General features: G+C 41.4%; 1 protein-coding gene across 2 annotated transcripts in view; it reads right to left on the bottom strand.

Moving 5' to 3' along the window:
* far1 (fatty acyl CoA reductase 1) overlaps positions 1-14,059 on the bottom strand; it is a 57,252-nt gene that overhangs the window by 25,501 nt on the left and 17,692 nt on the right. The window contains exons 2-5 of one of the 2 annotated variants that reach the window (XM_083916508.1): positions 13,401-13,480; positions 13,078-13,253; positions 12,301-12,480; positions 1,918-2,095 (exon numbers count right to left, since the gene is read on the bottom strand). In XM_083916508.1, coding sequence (XP_083772634.1) covers positions 1,918-2,095; positions 12,301-12,480; positions 13,078-13,253; positions 13,401-13,448 — 582 coding nt within the window. In that variant the 5' untranslated portion in view covers positions 13,449-13,480. The remainder of the gene's footprint in view (positions 1-1,917; positions 2,096-12,300; positions 12,481-13,077; positions 13,254-13,400; positions 13,481-14,059) is intronic. The other variant, XM_083916507.1, reaches the window with a different exon arrangement.

Here is a 14,059-nt window from a genome sequence, read left to right as displayed (position 1 = left end):
CTGACTGACGATGCCATCAGGAACACATCATCTGCAAAAAGCAGAGACGGGATCCTCGGCCCACCGAACTGCAACCCCTCCCCACCACGACTACGCCTCGATATCCTTTCCATGAAAATCACGAACAGGATTGGTGAAAAGGCGCACCCCTGGCGGAGGCCTACCCCCAACGGGAACGAATCCGACTTACTTGAGGATCCGGACACAGCTCTCGCTTTGGGTGTACAGAGATTGCATTGGCCCACAGAAGTGACCCCCTCACCACATACTCCCGCAGCACCTCCCACAGTACCTCCCGAGAGACCCTGTCATATGCCTTCTCCAGATCCACAAAACACATGTAGACTGGATGGACATGCTCCCAGAGCTGGTCGTTGTTCCACGTCCAGGACAGAATCCACATTGTTCCTCTTCAATCTGAGGTTCGACTATAGGACGGACCCTCCTTTCCAGCACCTTGGAGTAGATTTTACCGGGGAGGCTGAGTAGTGTGATACACATGGAATTGCCACACAGCCTCTGGTCCCCTTTTTTTAAAAGAGGAACCACCACCCAAGTTTGCCACTCCCTTGGCACCGTCCCAGACCTCCACGCAATGTTGAAGAGACGTGTCAACCAAGACAGCCCCTCCAAACCCAAAGCTTTAAGCATTTCTGGACGAATCTCATCAATCCCTGGGGCTTTGCCACTGTGTAGTTGTTTGACTACCTCAGTGACTTCCGCCAGGGATATTGACAATGATTCCCCATCAGCCTCCAGCTCTGCCTATATAAAAGAGGGAGTGTTAGTCGGATTAAGGAGTTCCTCAAAGTGCTCCTTCCACAACTCGATTACCTCATCGGCTGAGGTCACCAGCATCCCGTCCTTACTGTAAACAGCTTGGACGGTTCCCCGTCACCCCCTCCTGAGATGTCGAATGGTTTTCCAGAAGCACCTTGGTGCCGCCCAAAAGTCCTTCTCCATGACTTCTCCGAACTCCTCCCACACCCGCTGCTTCGCCTCTGACACAGCAGAGGCTGCAGCCCTTCTAGCCTGTCGGTACCTTGCAACTGCCTCCGGAGTCTTCTGGGATAACATATCCCGGAAGGCCTCCTTCTTCAGTCGGACAGCTTCCCTGACCACAGGTGTCCCCCACGGTGTTCGAGGGTTACCGCCCTTTGAGGCACCTAAGACCTTGAGGCCACAGCCCACCGCTGCAGCTTCAGCAATGGAAGCTTTGAACATTGCCCAATCTGGTTCAATGCCCCCAGAGGGGGAGGCGACCGTCTCGTCCACTGGGGTGAACTCCAACACCGCGGTGCTCAGCCGGGGGTTGTGAGTATCCCCACACCCGCCCGGCGCCTAACACCCTGGGCAACTCCAGAGAAGAATAGGGTCCAACCCCTATCCAGGAGTACGGTTCCAGAACCGAGACTGAGCGTGGAGGTAAGCCCCACCAGATCTAACTGATAGCGCTCCACCTCCCGCACAAGCTCCTTCCCTGACAGAGAGGTGACATTCCACGTCCCCAGAGCCAGCTTCTGCTGCCCGTATCTGGTCCGTCGAGGCCCCTCACCTTCACTGCCACCCGTGCAGCAGCACACCCGACCCAAGTGGTTCCTCCTACGAGTGGTGGGCCCACAGGATGTCATATGATAATAGCTTTTTTTTTTTTTTTTTTTTTAAAGAAATTCCTCTACGCTTTAGCCTGTGGTTATTATCAATGTGAGGGATCATATCAAGGGAGGGAAGAGAGAGACCACGATTGTGATTTTTATTTCTGTAGTATATTTAGTTTTTTTCTTGGTACATTTTAAACCGCCTCCAAAATTAATCTGGCTACAATAAACAATTTGTAATTCTCTCCCTGACTTCATTATTATCATCATGAAGAATTAATCAACAAAAAACAAGGCAACACTAGCCTGAATAACTCACTGGGAAGGGCTCTTTCCAGCTGGCTCCAACTATGGAAGGTCTGACGATGGCTACGTTGAGGTCTCCGGCCTCCTGCTGCACCATATACTCGGCCAAGGCTTTGGTGAAGGTGTAGGTGTTGGGACGCTTCCCGATCAGCTTGGGAGTCAGAGCAGACACCAGCTCATCATCCATCCAACTGGACCATAAAAGAAGAGAAAAAGAAACATGAATGGTTTCATATTTTGCTATATTTATTTGACAACCAACAGCACTTCAACCGGTCATCAATCCTGTGAAAGATGAAAACAAGACTAGGCTTTTACAGACATGCTAGCTGAACTGTGAGGCTGTATCTAGGCAGAGCATTGCTTTGAGCTAGATGCCAACATCAGCATTCTAACATGCGCATAAAAATTTGCTGATGTTAAGCAGATATAACGTTTCACATGTTCAATCATAGTTTGGCATGTTAACATTTGCTTGTTTGCAATAAAAAACAATTACAGCTGAGGCCACTGAGAATAAAATAGTGTGACCCGGTGAGTGATGCGAGAAGATTTTGTCAATTTAAACTTTTGAAAAATTATTTTCTAGGTGATAGTCAGGATAATGAGTAATGAGCATCTCCCAGCAAGCAGATTGATGTGGACAGTGGACATCTGCAGCCCAGGATAGTGGAGACTTCCTAAGTTACTGCTGTCCAAAAGGAGTTAAGTGGTTGGTTGACACAAGTGGCGTGACAATAATCATCTGTGCTAACCAGAGTGTATTGTGATCAGATATCTGCCTGACAATCCTATTTTAAATTCTCTGTGAGAGAGAGAGAGCCATTTCTAATTGGAATCGTTTTTAAGTTAATGAAGTTATGAGATGATTTAATTTTAGTGCGATTTTCATGATCTCATCATTTAGCAAAGAAGGTTGCGATGTTTTGTTACTTATGTACATTTTGCATTTAATAATGAATCTTAATTGCAGACTAACCTGCAGCTGTCTGCATTACACACGCATGCTACAGCCGAACATCCCCCTCCTTGTAGTGTTTGGGCTATCTATTGGCTAAGTGCGCTGCCTGTCTTAGGTCTTCCTGTTTCTGGGTTTATATCAAAGCATATGACATATTAATTAAAAAAAATAATAATAATTATAAATTAAATATAGAAATAGCCATGCAGATACATAATAGTATCCATACAATACTATCCAAATGTGCAAAGGAGTGTTTATCATTTATTACACAATTATAATCATATTTTGACTTATAAACAGTGTATTTTTTTAGCCATCACAACTCATCTTTGTATGAATGTGTGTCTAGGGAGTCAAATGAAAAGGTGATTGGTTTCACAATAAATATATGGATAAAAGACATTATTATCACTTCGGATTCATTATGTCAGAAGTGTTCAGAAAAGACACCACTGTTCAGGAATGGATTCCAGAGCTTCTGAAAGTGCTACAAAGGCAGGTCGCATTGGAAAGGTCCGTAGCATGCAGCGCTCCTTTGCTAGATTCAAATAAATAAAGAAAATGCCTTTTCTCTCAGTCCACAACAAAAATATACGTACAGTGCCTATAGAAAGTCAGTATACCCTTTTTAAATAGTCACTTTTTTTGTTTTACAGCCTGAAATCATAATACATAAAAATATATATTTTTCCAGCATTATTTGAACATTTTGCCTTACAACATTCAAGTGAATTTTTTCTCCCCAAAATTTCTGAAAATTAATTTGAAAAATGAAAAACTAGAATAGCAGTGTCGGAAAAGAAATGAGTCCCTTTAGAATAAACATTATAAAAATTCTTAGGTATAACCAATCACCCTCCAGATCACACACCAAGTTAATTGGCCCCCACCTGACATCAACTGTGGTGTTTTTTATTACTTCAGAATAAAATCAGCTGTTCCTTGAGGATTTCACTCCTAGTAGTGCATGGTAACACAAATAATTCACTATGGTTAGAAAGATGCTTTCAAAAGAGTCCTGGAATAAAGTTGTGGATAGGCAAAAGTTAGGAGAAGGACCTAAAAAGATTTCAAAGGCTTTAACTATCCCTCTTGAGTACCGTTCAGAGTATTGTCCAGAAGTGGAAGGCATATGGCTCACTCCTGCCTTGCATAGATCTGGCCGCCCCTCCAAGCTGGATGACCAAGCCAGGAAAAGATTTATCTGGGAAGCTACCAAGAGGCCCATGGTGACCTTGAAGGAGTTACAAGTCTTAATGGCAGAGGTTGGTTGATCTGTGCATGTGACAACAATTACACAAGTTCAACATGTATGACAGGGTGGCAAGAAAGAAGCTTCTTCTGAAAATATGTCACAATGAATCTCGTAAAAAAAAAAAACATATTGAAGATTCTGATGGCATGTAGCAAAAGGCTATATGGTCAGATGAGACCAAAATTGAACTTTTTGGGCTAAACTCCAAGCGCTATGTTTGGCAGAAACCAAACATATCACACCACCCGAAACACACCATCCCTACAGTGAAGCATGGTGGTGGCAGCAATATGTTGTGGGCTTGTTTCTCTTCAGCAGGGACTGGGCAGTTTTGGATTCAGGATTGAAGGGAAAATGGATGCTGCCAAGTACACCCAAATTCCTCAGGAAAACCCTTGTCCCTCTGTTAGACACTTGAAAATGGGCAGGCTTCCAGCATGACAACAAACGAAAACACACCACCATAAAAACAACAGTGGCTAAAGGACAGGAAGGTGAATGTCCTAGAGTGGCCTAGTCAGAGCCCTGACCTAAAGCCTATAGAACATCTGTGGATGGACTTGAAGAGTGCAGTCCAAAGGAGCCTCCACAAGACTCAAGAAGCTTTATTTATCCCGAGGGAAATTATTGTGCAACAGTTTCAATACAAAGATGGGAAAGGGTCAGAGTAACAATAAGTTAGAATAACTTAAATAAATAATAAATAGAATAGAGAACAACAGGCTGAATAAGTGTCCGTTATATGACGCATAAACAAGGAACTGAGAACGTGCCTGGTATGTTAACGTAACATATTACGGTAAGAGTAATTCAAATAACTAACAAATAGAACACACTATACGTTTAACAAACAATCTGTCACTCCTCATCACTAAATCCACTGAACTCTTCTTCCTCGGTGTCACTTCTAAACAACTCTGCCAACTCCAAAAGGTAGACAATGCGCCGCTTCCTCTTCTATCTGTACGTCACTTACGTCAGAGTCATCGTTAGTTGCAGTTCCAATTATTCCAGCCTTTCTGAATCCCGACAGGATGGTTTCGGTTGTCACTGAAGCCCATGCTTTGTCGATCCATCCAGTGACATCCAGAAAAGTTGCATGGCGCATTCTCCCGGTTGCCGTGAAGCTGTACTCTCCACCCATCATCCACTGCTCCCACAGGTTGCGCAAGACTGCCTTAAAGCTCCTAATCACGGAGATGTCAAGTGGCTGGAGTATTTTGGTTAAGCCTCGGGGGATGATGGCAGGTATGGAGTTGAAAACTTTCACTTTATTTTTTAACTGAGCAGAGCTTTGCATGCTCTAAAGAAGCCATCCGGACGCTTAATGTAGCACCTTGTAAGCCATAAGTTCATAATTTTTTGATCCATTCACCCTTTTTCCACCACCATCCACCCTCATTCACGCAACTGCAAGTGAGGAAGATTGAATTTTTGGCATGGTTTTTTGTTTGAAAATGACCATTGGTGGCAATTTTGATCCATTTCCACAACATGCCAGCACCACTGTGAAGTGTGATTTCTCATGACCAGTTGTTACGATATTGACACTCTTTTGCCCTTTCTCTGCAACACTTCGGCCCATGGGAATGTCAAACGTGAGGGGGACCTCGTCCATGTTAATAATATGATCCGGTGTCACGTTGTGCTCACTTACATGCTTTTTAATGAACTCGCGGAAACTGTCTACCTTGGATTGGAAGTCTGCTGGCAGTTTTTGGGACATTGTTGTCCTTGCTCTGATAGAGAGGCAATTGCGTTGCATGAAGCGGTAACACCAAGAAGGTCCTCCCGCAAAGTAATTTATATTCATCGCCTTGGCAGCTACCTGGGCGTGGAGATGCAACTGTACGGTTGACAAGCCTCTCGCGGCAGCACGTTGTTCAAGCACCCATTTATGAACTTGTTCCTCGAGCTGTGGCCACCTGGCTTTTAGCCCGCAATTAGCTTTTTTAGTTTTCTTCATTTCAGTAAGAGTAACCTCCACTTTTCGCCAGTCCCTTACTTTCTCACGTTTCTCACTAACTCCAAACTTTCTTTCTGCTGCTCGATTGCCGTTTTCTGCTGCATATTTCACTACTTCCAGCTTGTAACATGCAGTATATGATTTTCTTTTCGGTGGCATTTTTGTTCAGCCCTTCTCAGTTTTTCTTTTTTTTTGACAATGCACTTCTGCCATAACCCGCCCCCGCCGAATTTTGATTGGTTGACGTGTTTGTGTGACAATTGCTGATATACACCTAGTCTCTTACGTGACTGACATAAATAATGGCCGGTGCTATTATTTGATATTTTACGGTAATGTGTTAATAATTTGACACATAAGTCGCTCCAGAGTATAAGTCGCACCCCCAGCCAAACTATGAAAAAAGCTGCGACTTATAGTCCAAAAAATACGGTTTATACAATATACAATAATATGCACCGTGCAGTTTAGCAGCATATTGAAATAAGATAAGTACAAACTAAATAAGTGATAAGGAGTGATAAGTGATAACAGTGTTAAAAATGTAGCAGCATTTCTTACAGAACTAAGTTACAGTAAATTACAGTAAAGTGTAGCAGCATTTCTTACTGAAGAAAGTAACAGTACAATTAAATAAAGTGATGTAGTGATGATATAAAGTGATATAAAGTGACAAGTGCGATTTGCTCAGGAGTAGAAGTATTACATCTGGGGACTCATCACTTCCACAACCCTGCTATTCTAGTTTTTCATTTTTTTTTAATGAGTTACAGAAATTTTGAAATGTGAATGTTGTATGGCGAGATGTCAAATCAAGCTGGAAAAATATATATTTTTTATGTATTATCATTTCAGGCTGTAGAACAAAAAATATATTATTTTAAAAGGGTATTATGACTTTCTACAGGCCCTTTTCTTCGCAAGATGGTGAGCTGACTCACACCCTGAGACAGCAGGTTGTCCAGATGAATGCCAAAGGGATGACCCTCTCAGCCATCAGAGAGAGGTTGGGCGTTCACAGTCTGTGATTTCAAGATTGAAACTCTACAAGGACAGAGATTATATTAATTCCCTCAAAAAGACATTTCACCTCTCATCCAAGGACTTCATCAGTTCATAAACGCATCTGACCAGGCTGGGACTGCTCCAACTACCTGGTGTGGAGATCCAGGTATCTAACCTTTCACAAGGCCGATGATGTCACTGGGAACCTTAGTGCTCTATTAAGTCTTAACGACAGTCGGAGTCACATGAGGCCATTTGTGAACAGTTGTTCATTGACGTTAGATTGTTGAATTTCCTAGGAAGGGATGAAAGGGCCGCATTCTAAATTGGAGATAAGGTCGCACTCAGTGTCCTTCCGTACCGTGCCAAAACAGGTTTTACGAGTAAAGCCTAGTTCTTTTGACCAGTGTGAGTGCAACCGCACCGCGCCTAGCCGCGGCCAACTTGCCTTCCACGGCCCGTTTGAGAGAGGTGGGCTTTTGTAAAGCGTGTTTGCACATGTATGAGCACAAGCACGCGCACGTGTACGAGCACAAGGCCTACAGCGGCTCTGACGTAATTTTATGTGCGCCTGTTCGGACATAGAGAAAAAAAAAAAAAAAGACTGACCATGCGCGGACATTCAACAAACAACAATGGCGGCGAAAGGTTCACGTTGGTGTGATGCCGAGGCGGACTGTTTACTGCAGATTTGGTCGGATGAAAATATTCAAAAACAGTAGGACAAGACGCACAAAAACTCTGAGGTCTATGGAAAGATTTGTAAACAAAGCGGCGCATCGCGATGCCGTCGATCAATGCGTGTGACGTGTTACGGCGCTATGACGTATGGACAGCAAGAAGCATTTGCGCGAGGCCCAGGCAGTGTGAGTACAAACGGGGCTGGGGCGCGGGGGGAGAGGGAGTGCCTTCAGTGATGAGAGTACGTTCAATTTATTTGGGTCTGATGGAAACATTATGTAGGGCGTAGGACTGGGGAAAGACTGAACCCAAAGTGTGGTCAGTTACATTCGGAGGTGTTTTCTGCAGCAGAAGGTGGGTCCGGACCAGTCCCAGCCTGGTCAGATGCGTACATGAACTGATGAAGCCTCTTGGATGAGAGGTGAAACGTCTTCCTAGACAAACAACCAGTCCAGTTGTTTTTGACTGAAATTGCTTTGAGGACAACCCTAATATGAACCTCCTTCGGCAACAGGCAATACCTTCACTGCAATTGTCTCCCAATCAGCTGCAAATTTCATGCAAGACAATGCCCCCCGTCACACTGCAAAACAGTTTCAGCATGTCCAGTTTTTTGAAGCTAAGAATATTTAAACAATGAAATGGCCAGCCCAGAGACCAGATCTAAACCCCATAGAGAATCTCTGGAAAATCCTTGGCAACAAAGTCATGTCTAAGAAACCCACTACAGTTACTGAACTGTGGAAGAGAGTGAAGAAGAATGGACCAAGATTAAACCAGAGGAGTGTGAGAAACTAATGATGTCCTATGGGCGCAGATATACTGAAGTCCTTGAAAGCAAGGGCCTCTAGACTTCCTATTCATTTTTTAATCCTATAGCCCTAAGAAATTAGGTGAAATCTTCTGATACAATGGTTACTGTTAATCACAAAATAAAGGTTTTTGTTGAAGTGCCTTGGCTATTAAAAAAAAACAAAAAAAAACATGCTAGTAAAGCAGTGTTATAGCCACAGAGGATATTTTTTATCAAATTCTGGAAAATAAAAAATGACAGTATTTCAGAATAAATCCAGTAATTATAATTTGTTCTCTAATTTTGATCTCCAGTGTATATACTACAGTGTGTTAAATTACTTTTCATTTGCCTTTCATCTAAAAAGAAAAAGACTTAAGTTAAAATGGCTGTCAAAATGAACACTGGCTGGTTCAGGTCACTCATAACTGCTTCTTTGTCAAATTACATTTTCATTTCGAGATGAGTAACTGTGCACAAAAGCACAGTGTATACTCCCAAGTGCCCTTCCCGGCAGGGCACGCTTTGCAGGCTCACTATTTTTTTCTTGCATGTGTGCTTCCCCTCCTCTGCTAAAACTCCATCCTAAAAACACGGCATTGTAGCGTATATCCAAAAAAGACTGTTGATCATACACACATCGGTCAGATCGATTAATGATGACAATAACAACCCAGTGTTGGGATCAGGATGCAGAGTCACAGTTTAATACAACTCTCTGTGCTGCCCTTACTACAGACCCACAGGAGGCAGAGTTGTAGTCTTACACACCTATCTGCGCTCCCTGTGGAGCACTTTCCAGCTCAGTATCCTATACAAACGCTGTGTGCCTCACGGTCATCTAAACTAATTAAATCAAAAATTAACAGAAGAAGTGCTTTACAGAAAAACTTGCTACAAATCAACACCAAATCTGAAAATGTGGACTTTTAAACATCAGATCTCTGCTATCTAATGCTGTATTAGTAAATAATCTGATATCAGATAATTATATTGATTTACTCTGTCTGACTGAAACCTGGCTGTGTCATGAAGAATATGTTAGCCTAAATAAATCTACTCCTCCCAGTCATATTAATGCTCATATTCCTCGAGGCAGTGGTCAAGGAGGAGGCGTTGCAGCTATTTATGACTCAGGCCTATTTATCAACCTTAAACCTAAACTAAATTAAAATTCATTTGAAAGTCTTGTTCTTTGTCTTTCACATTCAACCTGGTAAACAGTGCAGCCAACTTTACTTGCTCCTGGCCCATACTATGAATTTCTATCTGAATTCTCAGAGTTTCTGTCAAATTTAGTCCTTAAATCTGATAAAGTAATCATAGTAGGAGATTTTAATATTCACGTAGACGTTGATAACAATAGCCTTAGTGTTGCGTTTATCTCTCTATTAGATACGATTGGTTTTAGTCAGGGTGTATATAAAGTAGGGGGGGGGGGACGGTTTATTAAAAAAAAATCTGTTCCTTTCTTCATGACCGCTGTCCTTTCTCGTATCCGTTTTAGCGCTACGTCGCAGCACTACCCTTAGCGCATCAAGTCCCGGCACGCTGGGAGACTTGCTCTATGTGCTCTCTGTCGGCCCATATGGCAGGCTACACACACTCCCGCTACGCACGCTGTTCTTTGTGGGGGTTTTTGAATCCTCTTGGCAACAGCTCGCTATGCTTCGCTCTGTTGTTGTTCTCAATCGTTTCTGTCTGGTTAAATCCGTGGTTAAATCACCACATCAATGTTTCTTTCTACTCTGAAAAAAGAAAAGTTGTCACAGAAAACCACCAGTTCAGCAGAGAATGGACAGAAGTTTTTGTTTCCGTCACTGTGAAGCCTGTGTTTACTCTGCATCCATATCTGTGTGTTAAGAGAAGTTAATAAGGCATTTTCAGAAAAATCCTGCTACTCTGCATTTATGTTATGTTCATTTTTGTCTTTATAGTTTTTTATTAATAAACTAATGTTTCATATGTGCTTGTCAGCCTGGTAAAGTAACTAGTAACTGAAGTAATCAGATAAATGTAGTGGAGTAAAAAGAAGAATATTTCCACTGATTTGTAGAGGAGTAGAAGTATAAATTAGCAATTAAATAAAATATAGATTAATTCCAAATTAATTGAATAGCCCTGACGTAGCCTATTTCAGCCAGTTCAGTGATTGCTGTTTGTGCGTATTTTAGTGAAAGAAAACCTATTTTCTTAATTTTTTGTAAGATTTAATAATGTAAAAGTGTTTATATTCTTATCTAGAAGGCAAACAATTGTTTACCTTTTTGCCAACTAAATATATAAACGCGTAAATGTAGCAATGTGTCTCCTACTGTTTCAAAATCTCACTTTAATTTAATTTAAGATTGTTACAGTAATCCATAAACAAGCTGCCATATTATTTCAGTTTTTGCATGATTGCATGATTATATCTGATAAAAAATTTTTTTTAATTATTATGCTACAGATCTGATACATGGTATTTTTAGAATCTAAAAGAAATAGAAAAAAACAACAGAACCGAACAACCGTGACCCGAAAACCATGATATGAACCGAACAGCGGATTTTGTGAACCTTTCCACCCCTAACATAAACCTACTCACTATTTTAATCACTCCCATGACCTTGTTTTGGCTTATGGTGTGAAAATCAATGACTTAATAGTTTTTCTACAGAATACTATTTTATCAGACCATTATCTAATAACTTTTGAATTCATATAACTGGACTACTCACCTCTGGGCAAAAGTTTCTAAACTAGATGTTTATCTGATAGTGCTGTAACTAGATTTAAGGAAGCAATTCCATCTGCATTTCATTTAATGCCTTATCCTAATATTCAAGATTCCTGTACTAACGTCAGTTTCTCTGAAATTGATCACATTGTTGTCAGTGTTGCAGGCTCACTACGAACAACACTCTACTCTGTTGCTCCTTTAAAAAGAGGATAATGAATCAGAGGAAGTTAGCTCCATGCTATAACTCACAAACCCGTGAATTAAAACAAATATTGCGAAAATTGGAAAGTAAATGGCGCTCCACTAAATTGGAGGAACCTCGCTTAGTTTGGCAAGACAGTCTAAAAATATATAGGAAGACCCTCCGCAATGCCAGAGCAGCCTATTACTCATCTTTAATAGAAGAGAGTAAGAACAACCTAGATTTCTTTTCAGCACTGTAGCCAGGCTGACAGAGAGCCACAGCTCTATTGAGCCATGTATTCCTATAACCCTCAGTAGAAACGACCTTCTTTAATGACAAAATTATAACTATTAGAGAAGAAATCAACTCTCTTGGCACCAATTTTGCATTTGCAACTCCATCAGGCTGCTCTAATGAGTCTGTTAAGAGTCTCCAGTTGGTCCAAAATGTTGCAGCTCGTGTACTGACTAAAACTAATCGAAGACAACATAATTCTCCTGCGTTAGCTTCTTTGCGCTAGCTACCTGTAAAATCTAGAATAGAATTTAAAATCCTTCTCCTTATCTAAAAAGCTCTTATTGGTCAGCCTCCGTCGTATCTTAAAGAGCTCATAGTACCATATTACCCACTAGATCGCTGCGCTCTGAGAATGCAGGGCTACTTGTTGTTTCTAGAGTCTCCAAAGTAGAATGGGAGGAAGAGCCTTCAACTACCAAGCTCCTCTCCTGTGGAACCGACTACCAAGTGTTGTTCGGGAGGCAGACACTTTCCCAATATTTAAGAGTAAACTTAAAACTTTACTGTTTGATAAAGCAGATCAACTTACTCTAGAGAATCGACGAGTCTGCGGTAGTCTATGGGGGGAGGGTATACGATTTCCTCAATGAGCTCTCTGTCACAGTTGGCATAGGCTGTGGAGACATGAATGAAGACCTCCAGGTGCTCCATCCTGTGGGCCAGTGCCAGCATCTTCTGGGTGGCCAGGACATTCAGCTGCATTGCATCTCTGGAGGGGGGGGGGTGCAGACAGTTATGATTAACGTATATTAAATAAAATAACCTCTCATACTGTAGGGTGTGTACACACAGAAGCTCCCATGGATTTGCAAGAGTTTTGTCTTAATTGGTATTTTTGCCTTTGGTAGTTCCATTGTCAAATAGTAAAACAAGCCTCTTTGCTCACTCCCAGATGACTGGTGCAAACATCTGGGAGCACACAGATTACTCCAGCAGCTGACTCAGAGCTGACTCTATTTGCATTGTCCTCCAGCACCTCCAAAAGGAGTCACTGTGTTATCTTTGATCAGCATATCTCCTTTGAGTCCCAAATAATTAAATACCCTGTGGAACCAACACCCAGTTGCTGTTAAGAATACCCATATTACACATTCTCCTGCCAGATTACCATTCATTTGACTGAGGAAACACAACAGACCAAGAACTACTACCAATCGTACAAGATAAGGAAGAAACATAGTGATAAACATAGTTAACTTACAAAGTGCCATTAGAGATGAACAGGCAAGAAAATTATGTACTGTACATATTCAGGAAATTCATAAAGATGAGCAAGAAATTTAGCAAAACAAACAGAAAAACTCACTTGAGTGGCTCATTAAAGCGGATGGTAGCAGCGCAGTGGAAAACAATGTTAACATTGTCAGCCAGGGTGCTCTGATCCTCTTTACTCAGATCCAGCTCTGGCTGTGTGAGGTCACTGTTCACTGCTACAATCTTCTCTGCAAAGCCTGGTTGCTCATCTTGCAATCTTTCAAACAACTGAGTGGGAAAATGATATGGTCAAAATGACACCGAAGATACAGTACATAGCAAACAGTTATATATTATAAATCAAGTATTATTCATTGGACAATTATACAGAGGAATATATTTCAATCGAAGAAAAGCTTATATTCCCCTGCTTACTGTTGGTAGTGTCAGTGGTGCATGGCTGATGTCCCACTTTTCATCCATCAGGGCTCTTAATTCTTCCTCTTATCTAAAAACTACAGATGTAAACGTGTACAGCAGCATGTTGCACCAACTGATAAAGTAAAGTCAACACTAATTGTTGTAAAACTTGTTTTGTCTGTCTAACATAACCTCATAAATAATTCAACATTCATTCAAAATCACTGCTGTTGTGGTTTGATTTGTTTACTAAGGCAAGGATGGCTGTGTCATGCATAAATATGGTCATACATAATAAAAACATCAGCAAAGGGGTCTGGAAAATGTCAACGTTTACACACGCGCGCGCAAATAAATCGTCGATGTAGATTTGAATAGATATTAAATACATGCAATTTAAATTAAATATATTAATATTATATAATATCAATGATATATTAATCACATATGATAATATATAACTATTAAAAATCTATTTATCTATTTTTATCCATTAGCTATATTGAATAGTTTACATTTATTCACATCTTGAGTGATATCAACCGATTAATCAGCTATCAGCTTTTTCCTGCTCCAAACTATGGCTATTATATCGGCCTTTACAAATCTACTATCGGTCGACCTCTAATATAATTGGCCATACGTCACACCAGTAACAGCCAATCAACACTGAA

Source organism: Echiichthys vipera (genome assembly GCF_963691815.1).
Source record: "Echiichthys vipera genome assembly, chromosome: 7".
Classification (NCBI taxonomy): Eukaryota; Metazoa; Chordata; class Actinopteri; order Perciformes; family Trachinidae; genus Echiichthys; species Echiichthys vipera.
This window is presented reverse-complemented; position numbering and strand designations above follow the sequence as displayed.